Here is a 21681-nt window from a genome sequence, read left to right on the forward strand (position 1 = left end):
AGCTTTTAATTAGGGAATAATAATGACACCATTAATACAGTTTATTATACTTGTCAGCAGACAGCTGTTCCAAGCAGGCTCTGTTATCAGATCTCGGCTTTGGCTGCTCCTTGCAGGGAAAGGGGCAGAGCTGGGGGGTCCCTGCTGGAGCCCTGGGCTGGTTCCCCCTCCCACCTGCCCAGAGAGGGATGGAGCAGAGCAAACTGGAACAGAGCAGGATGGAGCAGAGCAGGAGATGGAACAGAGCAGGATGGAACAGAGCAGGATGGAGCAGAATAAGATGGAGCAGAATAGGATGGAGCAGAGCAGGGATGGAGCAGAGCAGGGATGGAACAGAGCAGGATGGAGCAGAACAGGATGGAGCAGAATAAGATGGAGCAGAGCAGGATGGAGCAGAACAGGATGGAGCAGAATAAGATGGAGCAGAGCAGGAGGGAGCAGGGCAGGGATGGAGCAGAGCAGGAGGGAGCAGAATAAGATGGAGCAGAATAGGATGGAGCAGAATAAGATGGAGCAGAGCAGGATGGAGCAGAGCAGGATGGAGCAGAATAAGATGGAGCAGAGCAGGATGGAGCAGAACAGGATGGAGCAGAATAAGATGGAGCAGAGCAGGAGGGAGCAGGGCAGGGATGGAGCAGAGCAGGAGGGAGCAGAATAAGATGGAGCAGAATAGGATGGAGCAGAATAAGATGGAGCAGAGCAGGATGGAGCAGAGCAGGATGGAGCAGAGCAGGATGGAGCAGGGCAGGGATGGATCAGAGCAGGATGGAGCAGAATAAGATGGAGCAGAACAGGATGGAACAGAGCAGGATGGAGCAGAACAGGATGGAGCAGGGCAGGATGGAGCAGGGCAGGGATGGAGCAGAGCAGGATGGAGCAGAGCAGGATGGAGCAGAGCAGGATGGAGCAGACCATCCCTCCCAGAGGAGCTCCAGGGCAGCTCTCAGCGCCAAGGGTGCCAGGAATTCTCTTTCTTTTTGCCCCAAATTCATTGTGAAACTTCAAATCCTGCTGTAAGAGCAACAGCCACGACCTTGGCAGTGGCCAAATGCCTCAAGTTTTCATTTCTGTGTCTGCTGAGTCACCAAAATAAAATCTCCAGAGGCCAGTGATTACACAGCAAACCACATTTCCCATTATTTTTCCCATTATCTTGTTTCACTGTGTTCTAGCAGAGCCTGGAAACCATTTCCAGGGCACAAGCCTGACTTCACTGTGGTTTTTTATTCCTTTATCACACAGGAATTAATCTTACCCCAAATTATGCACAACACAAAAACACAATGCCATAAATTTCCCCGATCTACTCTGGAGTTAATAAATCACCAAAATTAGTGTGAAATATTCTGGTGGGTTCCACCAGCTTGGTTTGAATTTGTTTTCCTTGCTCTGGACTGGAGGGAGCCCCAAGGGAAACACCAGGAGCTCCTTGAACTGGCAGCCTGCTCGTGGAAGGAATTTTCTTCCTCCTCTCCCAACACAAATCCTGAGGAAAGAAAGGAACAGGGAGTGGGAACAAAGCAGCTGGGAGAGCCTATTTGCAATTTTTCTGCAGGAAAGCAGAGCTGTTACATCGAAAGCAAAGTTGTACAAAAGGGAAAACTTTCCCCCACTGAGCACTGACATCAAAATAAGGAGGAGGATGGCAGGAGAAAACCAGATTATAACCATGGAGCTGGGAAGGGAGGCACAGAGAGGGTGCACTGCAGGGAAAGGAACAAGGAAAAGGGAAAAAGGGAAAGGGAAAAAGGGAAAGGGAAAAGGGGAAAGGGGAAAGGGGAAAGGGGAAAGGGGAAAGGGGAAAGGGGAAAGGGGAAAGGGAAAAGGGAAAAGGGGAAAGGGAAAAGGGGAAAGGGAGAAGGGAAAAGGGAAAAGGGGAAGGGAAAAGGGGAAGGGAAAAGGGAAAAGGGGAAAGGGAAAAGGAGAAAGGGAAAAGGGGAAAGGGAAAAGGGAAAGGGAAAAGGGAAAAGGGAAAAGGGAAAAGGGAAAAGGGGAAAGGGGAAAGGGAAAAGGGAAAAGGGAAAGGAAAAGGGAAAAGGGGAAAGGGGAAAGGGAAAAGGGAAAAGGGAAAAGAGAAGAGGGAAAAGGGAAAAGGGAAAGGTCCATCAGTGCTGGGAAGCTGCAGCAGGACACGGCAGCTCCCAGGACAGGCTGATCCCTGTTCCCAGGCTGGCAGGGCCCAGGTGTGGTGCCAGAGGTGTTGTCACCCCTGTGCCACAGCAGCTCCCAGCCCGAGCTCCCTCTGCCCTCACACCCAGACTGAGCCCCAGGATTTCAGGAGAAACTCTTGGGAGAATGTCAGGACTGAGCACAAACACCTGCAGCCAGAAAAATCCTGATGACATCTCTCACTTCTGAGAAAAACTGCAAGGAAATGTATGTGGACAAAATGGACCAAGCCCTTGGTTTGGGAGTATCACAGAAGTGAGAGAAATTGCAGTGTTTAACAAGCAGCCAATTGTCTCTAAGCTGAATTAGTGAAAATTGTGATGATAAATTGCTCCTGGAGCCCAGACCCATCCCTGAGCTGAGGGATCTCACACTGTTGTGCTCAGGCAGATTTTTCACTTTGTGCTGACAAAAATCTCACACTAATCACCCAAGCCAGGCCACAAAGCTCCTGGATTGCAGTGTTAATTCCATGTTTCAGCTGAATCCCAGATTAGCCAGGCACAGCACAGCTCCAAGAGGCTCTGAGCTGTTCAGGTGACAAAGGGAAGGAAACCTCAGCTCCAAAGCAGAGCCACGAGCAAATCACACCTGCCCAGAGAAAGAGAAAAGAGAAAACTGCCCAGGGACCCTCCTGCACCTGAATCAGCTCCAATCCATCTCTTGGGCCAGGCAGATGAATCCCTGCAGCAGCATCTTGGCCTGGATCAGGGGCACTGACCATTCCCTCCTGGTCAAAGACAATTTGCTGCATTTTCCAGAGATGGCTCTGTTAAATGAAGCAGATGAGCAGAGGATCTGGCCATTTCTTTATTTATAAACGCTGATCTGGGGCACAGGGGAGGGGATCACTCCTGTTTCAGGGACAGGCTGGCTCGTTTGCTTGGGGATATCAGCAGCTGGCATCTGAAATGGCAAGGCTGGGCTGGAGAGGCTGAGCCAAAGTGAACTGTGCTGAAACAGAGCCAAAATCCTGTTTGTTCCACAGGAAAAGTGGTTAAACTGTGGTCACTGTGCAATTCCAAACAGTATTTGCACAGCGACCTTTACATTTCCCCTGCTGGAAACCAAAAATTTAATTGTTTTGCTGCTTTCAAGCAGAATAAATAACTCCCACTGATTTTCTATTGGTGAGCAAGTAACCCAAGGACTTCTCTTCTTCTGCTACCAAAGCTGCCAAATAATTCTGTGTCAACAGCTCCAGCTCATTTGAGTCTCAGGATTGGGCCAAAACTGCCTTTTTTTGTGTGCCTGTGCCAGCACAGTCATTCTTGGGAACAAGAGATGACCTGAAAGCTCTGGAGGGGAAATTAAAGGTGTTTAAATGGAGTTTCAGGAAGATGCTGTTTGAGGAGGTTCAGCGACCTCCTGCTGCACAAGACTTCAAACTTAGAAATGAAGAGACTTCAACCCCCCAAAAAGTGTCATTCTGAAATGCTCAACAGCTTTTAATTCATTTTGAACCTAGAGGCAGAGAAAAAAAAAATAGGCAAAAAATACATCACAGCCTTAATCTAGGGGGAGAAAGGAAAAAAAATCATTATTTTTATAGCACATAATCAGACACAAATATATTTCACTGGAGGAATGTGCATTTCCTATTTCCTTTTCAACAGGCTGATGCCCAGGGGCCATCAGTACGGCCACTACCCTGAATCTGCACAAGTCATTCCTAAACCAAAACGAGGGATTTAAAAATCAACAAAAAGAGAGAAAATCCTTGCACCAAGGAAGGGCATTCGACAGTTCCAGGTTCATGTTTCAACATAACTCAGCATCTGAATATGGGGTGAGGGAACACACTTGTGTTTTTACAATATAAATAGCATTTGGGAAAGGTACTACACATGGATACAGCTACTGCAGGACTCCAGCATGCAGAGGAAATTCCCCGTGGCTCACAACCACTCATCCCGTCCCACCCTTCCCTCCCACCTCCAAAAAAATTCCTCTGCTGGTTAAATTTCTCTTTCAATTGTTTTAAATATTTCTCTCGTGGCCTGGCAACATTCTTAGTCTTTTATACAGCAAGTTTTCTATTTAATCACATTTCAACCGACAGGAGACAGCTCTGTGGGAGGAACAACCCAGGCTCGGGAGAACCTTGCCAATTTTTAAACTTTTATTAGTCTCAGTTTGGTTTTATTCGTGGAGACATCCACTGAAAACGTCAGAAACTCAGAAATAAAAGAACCCAAAAGCAGAACCCTGTTTGCAGGGTCTCACAACCACGCAGGCGCAGCCAGGCACAGGAAAAGGACCCGTAGCAGAGGCAGGGGAAAGGATGGGACCTCCAATCCTCAAGGGAGAACAAAACCAAAGTAAAAAAGGAATTAAATTGCTTTATTCTATCTCCACTCTTTCACTAGGACAGTTTAATACCCATGGAGTCTCTTAAGATGCTAATCTACCATCTGCTAGCCCACAAATCCTTCCCACTTATTCCCTTAAAGATCCAGCCAGAGCTTTGCTTAACAGCCTCTCCCCAGAACGACAACCACCTTGCAAAGGGGCTTAAAAATAATAATAAAAACAAGAATATTGTCTCTCTCCATCCAGTAATTTCAGGGAATTAAGTGGAAGAGATTGCAGGGCAGCATTCCAGGTTGCTGGCTGGCCAGGCTGGGCTGTGGGGAGAGGGGAGGGTCTGGGTGCCCTCTGCTCTGCTCTCCCCCCTGCACCTGAACCTTCCCAGCTCTGCCATGGCCCCTCCAGCTCGGGACCAGCACTGCCTCCTTCTCTCCTCTGAACTGACTGAGCTCCTCCAAAGAGAGGGGAAGATTTTCCAGTGGCTCCAGCAGGGTTTGGACCAGGCTCTTTGCCAAGCACTGCTCCACAGCAGCTCTTCAGCCCAGGGCATTTCCAAACGTCCAGGTGGGAGCTGCCCCCTCAACACTTCAGGGCTGGGCTCTGCCTTTAATGCTCCTTTAATCCTCAGTGAGCTGAGTCCAGTCAAGGCAGGGCTTGCACTCCTCTTCCCCAGGAGGAACTCACAGGCTCAGTCTTGGCTTAAGGAAAGGATGTCACGACAATCAGATGTTTGAGGAATTTCTTCTTTAATAGGATAAAAGAAAAACATACAAACACCTCCCAAGCTTCTGTCATGGAATGATTCTCACACTGTAAGGAGCACAACTCAAAAAAAAAAAAAAATTAAAATTAAAAAATAAAGAGACAAAGGAAAGAGAAAGGAGAAGTTCTAAGGGAGAAGCACTGCCGGGGAGCCTCTGGCTCGTGGGGAGCTAACACAAGCAGCAACAGAACACTTGCCAAACCAGGGTGGCACACTGGAACTCAAAGCCATGCTGATCCTGAACTAGAAAGCAACTGTGATGGCAAAGATGGGGAAGGAAGGTGAGAGGAATGACCCAAACCTGGTCACGTCTTCCCTAAGCCCCTCCCTGGGGACGTGACAGCGATGCCAAGGCCCATCCCAGGGCGTGCAGAGAGCCAATGGCAGGAGCAGCCCAGCGTGAACGTGGCTTCCCCACCTTCCCCAGCTTACAAAGATAGTGTTTCTTTACAAAAGAAGAACCCAGAACATTCCAGGACATCTGCTCTTGCTCTCCCTCTCCCCGCTGTAACATCAGTCACAATTCATTTGGGGGTGAGGGGGGAGGATTTAATTTATTTTCTGTTTTAAAGCCATAATCTAGAAAAATGTTTTGTGGAAACTTTCATTTTCCTATTTTTGCTTGCTTTTTTTTTTTTAATAATGCTCATTCATAGAAAACTTCACAAAGGTGACGTCTATGTACAGAAAACACGATTCCAAAGGCTGCTTCAGTAGTCAATGTAATAGCACCTTGAAAGACAAAAGTTTGACAGATTTGAAAAAGTCATTTTGTTAAATTTTAACCCTTTCCTCATAAAAAAAGAACCAGTCACAAAGCTCCATCTGTAGAAACTCTTCCAAAGTCTCCATGTGAAAAGCTGAAGGGTTTCCAAGCTCCCCAGCTCTTGGTCAGCAACTCCTGGCAAGGTCGAGGTAGCAGCCAGACAGGGATTTCCTGCAGTCCAAACCAAGAGGAGATGAAAGAAATTCACAGCAGGCTATTGCACAGGGCTGGTCTTCCATTCCACAGTTTCCTATTTATTTTTCCACTAACTCAAAAAGGGTTAATTGAATATTTTGGATGAATCCTGGTTAAAACATGTTGCTCTGAGTCCCAGGCTGGTACTGTGTCTGCAACAGGCTCTCCATAAAGGCCAGGTAGTCTGGGGTTTGTCCATATTCCTCAGGATTCCTGGGATTCCCCAGCCGGGGACGCTTGGCTGCTCTCACTTCATCTCCCGAGAACACATCTTCCTGAGGGGCCCCAGTGCTGAGGGACTGCAGGAGACACAAAACAGCCATTAGGGGCACAGCAGGAGCACAGGGGGAGACCCACAGTCCCCCTGGGCTGGGAACAACCTGGGCATTCCCCAGCCCCATCACCTGGTTAAATGGAATGGCTTTAAAGGGTCTGAAAACACCCAGCAAGTCTGGAATATATAAAAAAAAAAACAAAAGCTAAGAAATAAATCCCTCATCTTTTCTAGGCTCAGTAATTCCACTGTATGCACTTAAAGACAGCCTGATCTTGTAGATTAAAAGATTTATAGGTAAGAGCCACACTCTAAATCTCCAGTTTGGTGAGAAAAGGGGGTTTGGTCCCACGGAGATAATCAGTTCTCCAGAAACCCCTGAGCTGCAGCCCAGCTCACCTCACCCTTGGACAGGATGACTCCATATAACTGAGTTCATATGGTGTAAAATGATCTGAACATAATCTTTCAACCAGAGAAAATAAAACTCTGAGCTGAACACATGCAAGGGGAAATCATTTCTGTGATTCTCAAGCATCCGTGGCCAGGATTTCTTCCACTCTGTGTATTTTGGGAATGAAAAGCAGTTTTACAGCCACAGAAACTGGAGGCTGCATTCACCTAATGTCTAAAAAATACATGAAGAAAATGTGAAGGGGTTCTGCAAGCTGCAGCTGGTTTCTTGTTTGCTATTTTGGTACCCACCAGGCGAGACTTGACTCTCTTGGGAAGCTCTTCCTCCAAGGTATAAATATCCCCACGCTTCACCATTAGCTGAGAGCCATCTTCAAACTCCACCTGCAGGGGGGCAGAAGGTGAACTCAGAGCCACGTTTGAACAGCCCAGTCCCAGCCTGTGGCACAGCTGGGCCCCCCAGGCACACCCAGGAAGCATCAGGGGCCAGCTCCCATGGGTGTCTCTGTGGAATGAGCGCTCCCAAACCATGGGGAGGATGCTGAGCCCAAAAAGTGCTGCTTTCAGTGCTGTTCAGGCACCTCTGTCTTATCCAAGTGGATTCATTCAGTGCTCCATGGATCCCAAAATATCCGTACTCCAGCTGGCCCAGCACCTCACATTTCTACTGATTTTTGATTCATACTCTGAAAAAAGCAGCTTTTCACTTATGATAAAAGCAGCCCTCTATTCAGGCCAATATGGTAATAAGAATTTCTTTCATCTTAAACAAAGCATTTTTACAGGTCACAAGGAAACAACTCCAGCTACTAAAGTACATTTGTATTTCAACCAGCAGAAATAGTCAGCCAGGTACAAAAAACTCCTCCCATGAAACCCTTTTTGCTAAGCACTGATTATATCATGAATTATGCATCAGATGTTCCAGGGATGTTTATTCATGGAAACGTGCACAGCAAAATGTTAAAACTATTAAAAGTTTTTAAGGGATTCTTATTTCCTTTGCCCAAGACTTTAATACACTTTTCTGCATAAAGCAGAAGGACACAGAGCACAGTTTAATAGGGGTGTCAAGTTCAGGCTGGACAAACTCAGAGGGAATAAATCATCTGCTCCCAAATCCTCCTCCTGCTCTGCCCAGCTCCTGCAGCCCATCCCTGGTGCAGGCTCAAGCTCTCCCATCCTGGAGCACAGCCCAGGGATGCCTCTGGCACTCACCTGGTAAATCTGACTGATCTGGGCTGCAATGAACTTGGCCTTGTAGATGATCCCGTCCGTCCACTGCAGCTGCACCAGCTCCCCCTCCGGAGGGGGCCCCATCTGGATGCAGTCCCTGCTCTGAGGACAGAGAGAGAGGGGTCAGAGACACAGCTCCAGCAGAGCTCAGGAGCCAGAGGTGTGCTAAAATCACATGGTAATGAGCAATAGGATGTATTTCTGCACTTGTGATTAATTGTGGGCATCTCAAACAAAACCAGCCTGAGAGAGCAGCAATTGACTCTGGCAGCTCCTTCTGCTGCCAGCACCCAGTTCATGGACATTTCTCATTACAAATCCCACAGCATCACATCTCCTGTATCTCAAAAACAAGCAGGGCAACTCAGTGAATCAGTGGCACAATCAGGAAGGCAATGCATGAGCTGACAAATCAGCCTCTTCTAGACATTCCCTCTATTAAGTGAATTCCCTGTTTTGAACCAGAAGTGCTTACGAACAATCTGCTTCCCCCATGAATCACACTTGTCAGTTGAAAAATAAGATTATTCAACCACAAAACAAATAGGATGAAATTTAGAACAAACACTGCTTTCTGTGAAGTCATCTGCATTCAGCAAGATCACATCTTTGTAAAGCAACCAAAAAATAAATGAGATAATGTCAGAAACAAGATCTGTCACGAAGAGCGGGATGAGATTTTCTAGGCGAGCAGCAACTTAAAAATTAAAATGAAAAAGTTAAGCTTTGCTTTGCTGTTCCAGCCCAAGGCACAGCTCAGTCTGTAGTGCCTGTGCCACAGCAGTGTCCCAGAGCTGCCTTACAATGATGCTCTCGGGGTAAACGTTGTCGCTGTAGGAGCCGTCGTCGAAGTTGACCTCGTAGAAGGTCTGGGTGCTGGTGCCGATGACCCTGCAGCGATAGTAGAGCCCGTTCCTGTTCTTGGTGATCACTGTCTGCCCCAGGGCCACCTCCCTGCGGAACGGGACCTGCAGGGACACAGGAACGGCTGCCAGACACGGCTCCAAAAGCTGGGTCCGAAATTCCATGGAATGACAGAATGGTTTGGGTTGGAAGGGACCTTCAGTCCCACCCAGTGCCACCCCTGCCATGGCAGGGACACCTCCCACACTCCCAGGCTGCTCCAAGCCCCATCCAGCCTGGCTTTGGGCACTGCCAGGGATGCAGGGGCAGCCCCAGCTCTCTGTGCCACTGTTCTACTCTCTCCACAGCCAGGAATTCCTTCCCAATATCCCATCCAAACCAGCCCTCCTGCAGATGAAACCCATCCCCAACAATGGCTTCCTGGACAATCCTTCTGCATGAAAAACACAAAACGTTTTGAGCCAATACAGGTGGGGGAGAAACTATTTTTAAAAAACCCCAGAAACCAAAAAAACCAACGAAACCCCAAATCCCCCAACCCAAAACCTACGTTCTGGTTTGCTGCTTTGTGCTTGAAGCAGGTGATGGACACCACGTAGGGCCAGTCGTCGGGCTCCATGGGCACGCCGGCTGCGTGCGCGCACGTCACGTGGAAGGACGTGGAGCAGTGCTCGTAGGAGCACTGCACACAGGCCCCAGACACCTTCTTCATCCTCTTCCTGCAGTACACACACCTCTGCAAGGGAACACAGCTGGGGTCACAGCCAGCTCTGCAAGGGGACACAGCTGGAATCACCTCTGCAGGGGAACACAGCTGGAATCACCTCTGCAAGGGAAAAGAGCTGGAATCACACCCAGCTCTGCAAAGGAACACAGCTGGAATCACACCCAGCTCTGCAGGGGAACACAGCTGGAATCACCTCTGCAGGGGAACACAGCTGGAGTCACCTCTGCAAGGGAACACAGCTGGAATCACACCCAGCTCTGCAAGGGGACACTGCTGGGGTCACCTCTGCAAGGGAACACAGCTGGAATCACCTCTGCAAGGGAACACAGCTGGAATCACACCCAGCTCTGCAAAGGAACACAGCTGGAATCACACCCAGCTCTGCAGGGGAACACAGCTGTAATCACCTCTGCAAGGGAACACAGCCAGAGCTCAGATCTCTCCAGGAGCAGAGCCTGGAGCCCTGCAGAGACCCCAGAGCCCCCACAGGACGTGGCACAGGGCACAGAGCCCCTGGCAGCAGTGCCACAGTGATGCTCTGTGCCAGGACTGTCTGTGTCACCCACTCAGGATCTCTCCAAGGCCATGTCCAGCAGCCACTGTCGTTCCCTGCCTCACCACTCCCATGGCCCTGCAGAGCCACACTGGGCACAGACAGACTGGACTGGGCAAACACCCACCAGTGGCACCAGAGAACTGCTGCACCCTCATCCTCCTCACACAAACAGTGCACCTTCACTTCATTAACTCCAACAGCAGCTGGATGCTCACAGGTGCACTGCTGGAAAATAACATTTCCATTTTTCTGAAGGAACAGAGCACAGTAACTGGGTGGCAATTTGCTCGATTATATTTAATGGGACATTGTATTGATCAGATCTCATGGAATATAAAATCATATAATGGAACAAAAATACTGTGTGTTTATTTTAGATGCATAAGCACATCAACCATAAATATTTTATTGGCATCCATGTCAGATGAGCCACTGTAGATAATTCAGTCAGTTTTGCAAACAAAAGAAATAAAAACATTGTAGGAAAAAAACCCCAGAATTATCAGGGAAAAGGTCTGAAATCTCAGAGACATTTTCACACTCATTTTCTGCAAAGCAGATCCAGTTATGAGGTAAATCGATGTAAGATGTGGGACTGCTTTAAAAAGAAATTACATTTTCTCAAAGCTAAAAATCCTGAGCCTGATGGCACTGACAGTGAGCAGGAGCTGTAGTGGGAACAAGACAAATTTCCTCACTCCCTGTAACAGCACCATTTCTTGTTTCCAGCCCCTCAGAAATACAGAAAAGGAGATTTTGGGAATCCCAGCCTAAAGAATGGATTCTTGCATAATGTTCCCAGGGATCCATTTGGAAACACCACTCAGTTTTTAATGTTTCCAGGAATCTGTCCCTGATCAGCAAATCCCAGAGTGGTTTGGGCTGAAGGACCTTAAAGCTCATCCCAATCATCCAGTCCATGCACTGGCCTTGGACACTTCCAGGGGTGGGGCAGCTTCTTTACCTTATCTGAGGCTGGCACAAGGCAAATCAGGGCAAAATTAATACCAAACATAGGAGACAAATGTGCCTTTCATGATTAAAATGAACAAAAGGTGTCCCTGATCATGGCAGGGGGTGGAACTCCAAAGCCTTCAAGGTCCCATCCAACTCGAATCATTCTGGGATTCTGGGATTCCTTCTCCAGGAACAATTCTCTTCCTTGAAAGCAAAAGATGCCAAAGAACAGAAGATTTGTTCTTCCTTATTCCTGTGCAACACCCCCTCCCTGCCTGGGCTCTGCCCCACATTTCTATGAAATAAGTCCCATGAATTAACTGAAGGCAGTTTGTTTACACCAAAGATTCATTTGGCCTTTTTACACAAACGAACAAAAGCCAGGAAATTCAAAGCCAGAGCCTGAGTGCTGCCAGAACGTGGGTTTAGCCTTTAATAAGCTGAGCCTTTATCACTCTGCAAACCATGTTCCAGAGCTGATAAGCAGCAGGAAAGTGCACAGCAGGACTGAGGGGAGTCAATGGCACTGGTGCCATTATTAACCTGTCAATACCCCCCTGTCCCAGCAGCAGGGACAGCTGCTGACACACGGGGGGCTCAGGGAGCATTAACCCTGCCAGGGCAGGAGGAATCTGCCCCTCCTGATGCCAACAGGGATCTGCCAAGCCAGGATTAGCACACACCCAGTGCCACCCTGTGCCCACACAAACTCCCTGTGACAGGCACAAGAGCTGCAGCAAAGGGATGTTCAGAGCAAATATGATCAACAGATAAATGTGAGTGACAGTGAGCTTGATGTGTAAGGAGTGATGGAGCAAGTGACAGTTCTTGGCTGTGAGGGTGGTAGAACACTGGCACAGGGTGCCCACATCCCTGGCAGTGCCCAAAGCCAGGCTGGACAGGGCTGGCAGCAGCCTGGGGCAGTGGAAAGGGTCCCTGACCATGGCAGGGGTGGCTCTGGGTGGGATTTAAGGCCCCTTCCAACCCAAACCAGTCTGGGATCGTATGAAAATGCAGATCTGGAAGTGTGGGAGATGGGATGGACAGAAACACCAGTGCCAAGTGCTGTGGGAAAGCTGCACAAGGAGATTTAAAAGCATTTTCTGTGGGAGGGAAAAGAGTCCAAAGCACAGAAGAGAAATCTTCAGAATAAATGCACACCAGAGTCAGGTCACTGCTGAGAGTAAGAAATAGGCTGTCTGCTGCATGATGAACACTGCAATTCATTTACTCCACTGAGGAATGACAGCTAATTATTCCAAATTTCCACGTCATAAATAATTTACGTGCACAGGCCTGTAATGTGCCATCAATCTGGGAGCAGGAAACTGCAGTTCTGAAAATGGTGCCATACCCACAAATGGACTGAAAAGTCTGTGCTTGGTCCATGCTTAGAGAACAGGTTATACCTTTCACCAGATCACTGCCACTCCTTGGCACCTCAGCCCTCATCACAGGAACTTAAAACAAGACAAACATATTAAAAAATCAAATTATAACCATGGATAACCCCCACCCCCTCTCTCCTCCACTACCCTCATCTATTTACATCAACTATCCTCACCCTTCACATCAGTCCTTCTCTCCTGTTCCAGCTTTTCCAGCCACAAAGGTCATCTTTCCAATTTTATCAAGTACTGCACCACGTCCATCATTGCCAAAGTCAGGAGCTCCAATGGCATCACCTTTTAGTCTCCCTCAGTTTATCTTCCTAACTGCAGCTGCTCACCTCCAAAGCTCTCAGCCCCCAGCTCCTCCAGTGACTCCCCACATGCTCCAGGAATTACCTGCAAATTCCCATGAAGAATCCTAAACCTGCCCACCATGGCTCATGAGTCTCTGCACACAATCTTGTCCAATTTACACTCCCTTTGTACCTCACACCCCACAGCACTACTGCCTCTGTATTCTGCCATCCAAATTAATTGTTTAATCCTTACCTAATTGAAAACTCTAAAACTTTCCCAGTGAAGGGCTTAAAGCCAGGCTTTGACATTTGAGCTACAAGCCAGGCTCTGGCTAACAGCAGCATAAGGAATATGTGCCTGTAAATTCCAACACTGGCCTGTGTAAATCAAGGCACTTCATGTAAAAATTCTCCAGGTTCCCTGAGAAAGGAAGAAAACACGAGGTGCAAATCAAATACAACAGAAGAAATCAAACAAAATTTCTTTCCAGAGCTCCAGCAGCATTTGGACAACTCTCTCAGGGTGGATTGTTGGGGTGTCTGTGCAGGAACTGGACTGATGGCCTTTGGGGACCCTCCCAACTCAAGATATTCTGGGATTCTATGAAACTTTGCAGTTTTCATTGAGGAATGAAGGAGAAATGGGGGCAGTGGGTCCGTGCAGAGGCTCTGGCAGGCACAGGCTCTGCTTTGGAGCAGAGCAAAGCAGCAGAGTCAGACACACACGGACACTGCCCTGGCTCTGCAGCACTGCCAGGCAGCCAAGGAAGGGTTAAAGAATTAAGTCATGTTTCCTTGTGAGGCTCCATTAAGCAATACAAGTGAGTGTTGTGTAAAAGGATTTTAAGTTCAGCGTTACAAGTGCTGGTAATGAAGAGGATGCACGTTGGAAGTGTCAGCTGATCCATAAAGAGCCACGGCTGCAAGATTTATCACCCTGGCACTGCGCTGCCCCATCACTCCTGCTGAATAATGGATGCTTTTTACATTCACATTTGTGTACAAAACCCATTTGCACAACAGAGAAATAACTCTGGAAGCAGGGATAGGTTCCTCCTAATCTCTCACCCGGGCTGGCTGCACTAAGTAGCAGCTCTGTTAACGAATCCATCAGCACTAACCCATCTATCACTGCTCCAGCACCTTCCCCATCCCACACTGTGTCACCCAGCTGACTTCTGTACCAAAAAAAGCAGCAAAAGCACAATTTATTTTGCAATAACACACTATAGTGATGGAGCATTAACTAACATTAAGATAAATTGCTCTGAGCTAATGAATCGTCCATTACTAATCCCTCGGATGAGGCCACACAGCTAAATAACAACTTGGAGCTGGGCTGGTATTAAAATCCTTGCAGTCTTGCCTTGCAGTCAGGGTCACAGAAATGTTTATTCATTTCTACAAGAGGTTTCTCGATAGAAAGAAAGAAATGTTGCAAGGAAAGGTGAATTAGAGATGAACAATTCAGCTCCTCTCTTGTCACCATGTCCCTCTGCACTCCTGCTGTGCAGCACTTGGAGTGAATGGAGCTTTTAGGCACTTTCCACCTGACTGCAGGTGGGAAGGAGTCCCAGGCTCTGCCCAGGGTACAGCACACTCCCAGAGAGTAAAGGCACATCTGGAAATCAGAGCTGGTTGTGTGTCAAAGCACTGACAGGGCTCAGCAGACACAAATGCAGCTTTTGTTTGGAAATGAGAGCGAGATCACCTCCAATCTCAGCTGCTTCACGAACCCACACAATGATTTTCTGTCTAGTTACAGCTTTTCCCTTTGGCTCCTGTTCCCAACCACTGTCCCCAGGAAAAGGCACCCACCAGTTTCCACCTCTGCTCGGGGATGGCGCTGATGTCCACAGGGTGACGCTCTATGACATTGAGGAAACGCGCCTCGGGGACAGCGATAGCACAGATCACATGGACCCACCTGGGGAGCAGAGAGAGGACACAAATCAGGGCCTGCCGCCATCTGAATGAAATGCTCAGGAGGGCAGTTAACATTTCCCTGCCTCCCTCAGCACCGAGGCACATTTTCAGGGGTTGGCAGCCGTGGCAATGCTCCCAATTGACTGTTAATCAGGGTGGCACAAAGTAAATGTCTCTGGAACAACAGAGATCAACCTTCCCCTACACCTGATATTGCACAATGCTGAACATTCTCTGAGAAGACTTTTCTCTGAGCAACAACCACATTCAGCAGGAGTTCAGAAGCTCTGCTGTCAAGTAGCCTGGTGCAGTGTAGGGCAGTACAGTCCCTCAGGCTCATCCTGCCATGTCAGCGAGGAGCAGTTCCCTCCAGAACCCCAAAATTTGCTGCTACACTGAGCATTAAGACCAAATTCACAAGACAAGGAGATCAGGTGCAGCATGGAAGGAAAACACCCTCAGAACCAGCACTCACCGGCCATCAGTGGTCATCTGGAGAGCTCCTCCCCTGAGATTGCACAGGCAACATTCCTGCGGGAACACAACTCCTTCAGAACGGGCCCAAAAGCTCTGCCAGGCTCTTCATCCTCCCCAGAAAGTGACCACACCCCACATGGGACGTCAAAGGCAATGTGAATCCTCCCCCACTGTGTGTGTGGAGCAGTGGGAGGGTGATGCCAGCAGTGCCAGGGCTGCTGTGCCAGTCCTTAGCAGTGCCCATCTCCCACCTGGGATGTCCAAGGCAATGTGAATCCTCCCCCAGCCATGTGTGTGGAGCAGTGGGAGGGTGATGCCAGCAGTGGCGCTGCTGTGCCAGTCCTTAGCAGTGCCCATCTCCCACCTGGGATGTCCAAGGCAATGTGAATCCTCCCCCAGCCATGTGTGTGTGGAGCAGTGGGTGGGTGATGCCAGGGTGCTGTGCCAGTCCTTAGCAGTGCCCATCTCCCACCTGGGATGTCCAAGGCAATGTGAATCCTCCCCCAGCCATGTGTGTGGAGCAGTGGGTGATGCCAGGCTGCTGTGCCAGTCCTTAGCAGTGCCCATCTCCCACCTGGGATGTCCAAGGCAATGTGAATCCTCCTGCCCTGTTTGTGTGGAGCAGTGGGTGGGTGATGCCAGGGTGCTGTGCCAGTCCTTAGCAGTGCCCATCTCCCACCTGGGATGTCCAAGGCAATGTGAATCCTCCCCCTCTGTGTGTGTGGAGCAGTGGGTGGGTGATGCCAGCAGTGCCAGGGCTGCTGTGCCAGTCCTTAGCAGTGCCCATCTCCCACCTGGGATGTCCAAGGCAATGTGAATCCTCCCCCCCTGTGTGTGTGGAGCAGTGGGTGGGTGATGCCAGGGTGCTGTGCCAGTCCTTACCGCTGCCCAGGCGCCGGCCGAGCATCGCGAGCAGGACCAGCCCTCGTTCACCAGCTCCGGGCGTATCCCGTAACAGCCTGCAACAAACAGAGCCACAGCCTGTCAGAGCAGCCCTTCCACAACGCCTCTGTTTCACCCAGTTTCACTTCTCGGTTGCACTCCATGACTTTTCAGTTCAGAAGCAACTCTGAGAGCGTTCGAGGAACTGTATTCCAACAAAATGGGAATTGGGACCAGCAGGTCTGAAAAGAACAAACCAAACCCCCCCACACAGGTAACCCTCACATTTGTTTTTCACTTTTCTAAGGACTACAATAGCAAGATTTTGTTTCCTTAGGCAGGAACTGGGCTCCAAGGTGATGCCACCACTGCTGGAGTGCACTCACACATGGAAACACGCATGAATTTTAGCAAGGTTGAAGCAGTTGAAGCAGTTGAACTTTGAAGCAGTTACTTTTGCTGAGTGGTGTTATGAGGAAGGACAAGGCAAATAATACTGTAAGGAAATTAAATACCTGCATTCCACATGGTTACCAGTATTTAATTTATGGTTATAGGAAGTGTGAAAACCATCTCATTTTACAGAGCATCAATTACTGTAACATGCAAACACCAAATCCTCCTACAACACCACCAAAATAGTAAAGTGGTATTATGCCCATTATAAAGACAGGGAAATAAGAACAAAAAAAAGTCCTTAAAATTCTATAAAAGGCACTGAGGTTTGTCACCAAAAACAATGGGGAAAAGACACAAGTACAGTTTTGGAAAAGTAGATCTGTGATTCCTGCAAGCTTGTAAAGTGAGTGGAAAATTGAAGGTAAACATCTTAACTAACACACAGCTCATTCCACCCAGGCTCTATCCCTCCTAACAAAATCTCATCCAGCCTTCACCTATCCTAACAAACTGAAGAGAAAATTTCAGCTGGGAACAACAGTCTCAAATTACTGAATTAAACTTAAAAGAAGACATTCAGAAAGCACTGGGATTGCCACCACAGCCTGATTTATAAATATCATCCACTTAACCAGATAAACAGCATGTCAAAAAAAGTCAATACTATGGATCTGCAGCTGCTCTCCACATCTGAGGTCTCTTTTCATCATATGGCAAATCAGGGCAGCAAATTCCACCCAGGCCTAGAACAGGGACAGGGGTGTTCAGTCCAAAACTGAGCTGAGGGAGAGCCAGACCCTGAGCACAGCCTCAAGCTGCACCAAGGGAGGTTTAGATTGAAAATTAGGAAAAATATCTTCATGGAAAGGGTTGGAACAGCCTGCCCAGGGCAGAGGTGGAATCACCATCTCTGGAAGGGTTAAAAACATCCATGGATGTGGCACCTGGGGACATGGCTACTGGTGGGCAGGGTGGTGGTGCTGGGCTGACGTTTGGCCTTGATGGCCTTAAAGGTCTTTTCCAGCCTCAGTGATTCTGTGAGGGCAGAACAGTCCCATTTACTGAGCCCCAGGTTGTCCCATAGGGATAATCCAAGAAAAATATGCTCTTTTTATAGCTTTTGTCAGTGCCTCAAAAGCCCAGAAACCTTCCCAAACCTTCCCCTCTCCATAGGGCCTGGCTGCTGGAACCCAGCACACTTTGAGAGGGCACTTCCCAAGAACACACAGGCTGCCAGCTGCTTTTACAGCCAGCCAAAATACACCTCACCACTGCAATCCTGCAATAAAAGCAAATGGATTCTCTGCAGCAAAGTCAAAGGGATGTCACAGAGCACAAGGAAACAACCAGGCACTGGAGCCTCCATCAGATTTAACACCTGTCCTGTCCTACCCTCAAGGGGAGAGTACAGCCAAAATATAAAGCTGAGTTTCTCTAAAAAAAGATGGATCTCAGGTCTGAGCCTGCAGATTAACATCATCTTGCCCACAGCCCTCTGTCCTTAAATAGAATTTGGCCACAGAAACCATTCTGATAGACTGGACTATTGCAGGCCTAAGGATGGACAAGATGCAGGAGCAATGAATGGTGAAGGCAGGATGAAATCTTCCTCCTCACACCCACTCTGAATCCCATGGCCTGATTAGCCAGAAATGACCATAATCAGGGATTCAGCACAGAAACCAAAGTTGCTTCCAGTTCCCCAGCCCTGCTGAGCTGCACGGGGACCTGCAGGCTCTAAAATTGGAACAACAAAAGTAATTCCAGCTGATGCAAGTCAAATAAGATTCCCCATCTGTCAAGATCAAACAGCTGAACAGTAATTCGTCACAAATGTTAACTGGATGCTGTACAATCTCCACTGAAGGTACACTCCACCAGGATTAATCAGATCTTCTTTTAGACATAACTATCAGGGAAGCAAACAGACATATGTTCCCTTTTGTAATCAAGTGCCATTACTACAAACACTATCACAGACACTAATAAAATATATCTCAAACTACTCCATAATCTCTGCTGCATGCAGGAACAATATAGTCTCCCCCAGCAGAACAATATTGGAACAAAATATGTGAGAGAAAAGAGTGCAATAAAGCCTTTGAGTTCTGCTTTATTACAAAAAATGAAAGGTATCAAAAGAAAGAATCTTTTCTCTGAGACAGAGAAGAATCAGCCAACAAAATAAGCAGTAAAAAGAATATTGGTGTGTATTTTTAAGATCAGTGGCTGCCAAGATGGACTTGAATACACAGATGTGCTTCGAGAGAAAGGTTCCCTGCCCATGGCAGGGGATGGGAACTGGATGAGCTTTAAGCTCCTTCCAACCCAAACCTTTCTGGGATTCCTGATATCCTTGTACCAAGAAAGATAAAAATGGAAGTGACAGGATACAAACCTGACAAGAAGGAACTCAAATACAGCAACACAAACTCCTGATTTCTGGGGAGCCAAAGGCTTTGGGGAAGGTGAAACACTCACTGGCATGAACCTGCAGGCAGCATTTGGCACAGGATATCAAGGGACTGGTTCCATCCTCTCCAATGTAGGAGTTTGAAGGAAGGGGCTCGGTGTTTTCTCCACTTGAGGTAAAGCACATCTCTGGGATCAGGGGCTTGGTCTTCTGCCCACACTTGGAAAGGTGCACGAACGAGGATGGCTCCCCTGTGGAGCTCGGGGCAGCTTCCTTCTCCACCTGTGAGGACTGCAGAGAAAACCCCATCACTGGAACCTCCTCTTCCTGGCCATGGTGCTCACTGTCCACTCTGAGCACTCCCCTTGCATAAAGGTCACCAACACCTGACACCAAACAGCCAACAAGCAGCCTAAAATCCTGATTCCCCCCTTGCTTCTCCCCCTCTTCCTCAGGCATTGACTGGGATCTGTAATTTGTTGTGGAAGCTCAAAGAAGCATTAGAATAACGAGCAGCTTCTCCTGGTTTTCTTCTGCAAAAATCTAAATTCCTAAATTGTAGCTGAAAACATCAAGGAAAAATAAAAAGGAAAATATTACTAAAAGCAAGGCCTTCCCTCCCTCTCTCCCATCCCCTTGGCATCCTTCCCTACTTTTCCTGCAAGAAGTTCTCCTGAAGGACATTTCAAGGTTTCTGGTAGCTGACAGAGTTACTAGCAATGGATAAAACCAGCTGAGCTGCACCCAGCTTTCCTCACAACAGCCAGCAATCAGAACAGATATTTTATTTTCAGTCTGTATAATAAATCAAGAGATTTTATTGAAAGGGGAGGTGGGTTCTGCTTTCCTCAGGAAAAGCTTCCAACACAGCTACAAGTATCTAAGGCACGAATTCCTGGTGGACACACAAAGCCAGATTTGGCTCTATGTGAGAACAAATCAATGCACAACTGCACAAATAACTAATTCATCTGATGAATTTTGCCTTTCTGCTTATAACATCTCCCAAAGCATATTGGTAGTTTCCAAAAAAAGGTGATGGATGTGCTTACTCAGTTAATTTTTATTTTGTGGCTTGTTTGCATAAATTCAGCAACTCGGGCCCGTATGGAATCAGGAGCCTGGTGTGACTTTTCTCTGCATGGAACAGTGTTTGCAAAGCTCTTTCAGTGTGATTTCAAAATGAACACTGAGCAAGGCAGAGAAGCCAGGAAAGATAACAAAAAAAGGCTCCAGCCACTGCCAAATCCAAACACATTTCTTTGGTGTGCAAATTTGTGTGGGTTTGTCTGTATCAGAAATGTCTGCATCCTAACTCAGCCATCTGAGCAGTGGCAGAGGTTTAGGTGAGATATATGGGGAAATCTCTTCATGGAAGGTGTGGTCAGGCAATGGCACAGGCTGCCCAGGGAACTGGGGTCCCCATCCCAAAAAAAAACATGGATACAAAACCCATGGATACAGAGGGGGGGGACGTGGCTTTAGGGTGAACACAGTGGTGGGGGATTAACAGCTGGACTTGATCCTAGATCCATTTCCAACCTTAATGATTCCCTGACTAGGTGATGAGGAATTACCTGGTTATAGGGGTAGAAGAGGGTGCAGACAGCACAGTATGGCTCACTCAGGGCAGCAGCTGCATTGAACTTCCTTTCAGCTGGGAAATTAAGTGCTTTGTTCTTCCACTGGAAGGAAAGTAAAGATTTCAAAGCCTCTGGATCACTCATATCTTCCTCTCCAGAAAATGGAAACATTTCTAGAATGAAAAGGAAAAAAAAGAAATCCCAAAACAATGAGCAGTAAGTAAAGACAAAAGAGTTTATGGTGAGAAGAGGCAAAAGGAGCAAGGGTGAGTTAAACAGCTCAGGTCTCAACAACACAAGAAGTGCAATAAACAAAAACATTCAACTCCTCCTCCATGGCCTCCCATATGCCTATGCCCCAAACACTTCCTTAAATGGACAGGACATCCCCTTTGGGGACAGGACACACAAGACAGGGGCAGCAGTGACCTGAAGGAACTGGCCACGAGGAAGGACAGAATGGAGATTTACTGCCATTTTCTGCCTTTGCAACTCCCTCCCCTTCCCAGCTGTGAAACCTCCACCATCCTTTTCATGAAGATTTCATTTGAACTTTGTTAAGTTCCAACCACATGATGCCAGTGCAAGGAAATGCCCCTTTCCTGTCTCCAGCAGCGAGCTGTGTGCTCTGGGGATGCAGCTGGTGCTGCTGGGCCAGGCCAGCTCCCAGTTCCCAGCTCCCAGCTCCCAGTTCCCAGCTCCCAGCTCCCAGTTCCCAGTTCCCAGCTCCCAGCTCCCAGTTCCCAGTTCCCAGCTCCCAGTTCCCAGTTCCCAGTTCCCAGTTCCCAGCTCCCAGCTCCCAGCTCCCAGTTCCCAGCTCCCAGCTCCCAGTTCCCAGCTCCCAGTTCCCAGCTCCCAGCTCCCAGTTCCCAGTTCCCAGTTCCCAGTTCCCAGTTCCCAGTTCTCAGCTCCCAGTTCCCAGTTCCCAGCTCTCAGTTCCCAGCTCCCAGTTCCCAGTTCCCAGTTCTCAGCTCCCAGTTCCCAGTTCCCAGCTCCCAGCTCCCAGCTCCCAGTTCCCAGCTCCCAGCTCCCAGTTCCCAGCTCCCAGCTCCCAGTTCCCAGTTCCCAGTTCCCAGCTCCCAG

At 48.2% G+C, this 21681-nt stretch overlaps 1 protein-coding gene across 2 annotated transcripts in view; it reads right to left on the bottom strand.

Moving 5' to 3' along the window:
• Positions 1-3591: 3591 nt before the first annotated feature.
• KDM4B (lysine demethylase 4B) overlaps positions 3592-21681 on the bottom strand; it is a 74374-nt gene continuing 56284 nt past the window's right edge. For both annotated transcript variants that reach the window (XM_036399397.2, XM_054517360.1), the window contains 10 exons: positions 20593-20771; positions 19084-19306; positions 16204-16280; positions 15320-15375; positions 14737-14845; positions 9542-9727; positions 8931-9095; positions 8110-8229; positions 7183-7275; positions 3592-6502 (listed from right to left, as the gene is read on the bottom strand). In XM_036399397.2, the coding sequence (XP_036255290.1) occupies positions 6317-6502; positions 7183-7275; positions 8110-8229; positions 8931-9095; positions 9542-9727; positions 14737-14845; positions 15320-15375; positions 16204-16280; positions 19084-19306; positions 20593-20771 (1394 nt within the window). In that variant the 3' untranslated portion in view covers positions 3592-6316. The remainder of the gene's footprint in view (positions 6503-7182; positions 7276-8109; positions 8230-8930; positions 9096-9541; positions 9728-14736; positions 14846-15319; positions 15376-16203; positions 16281-19083; positions 19307-20592; positions 20772-21681) is intronic.

The sequence above is a fragment of the Molothrus ater genome, chromosome 26, assembly GCF_012460135.2.
Source record: "Molothrus ater isolate BHLD 08-10-18 breed brown headed cowbird chromosome 26, BPBGC_Mater_1.1, whole genome shotgun sequence".
Taxonomy (NCBI): Eukaryota; Metazoa; Chordata; class Aves; order Passeriformes; family Icteridae; genus Molothrus; species Molothrus ater.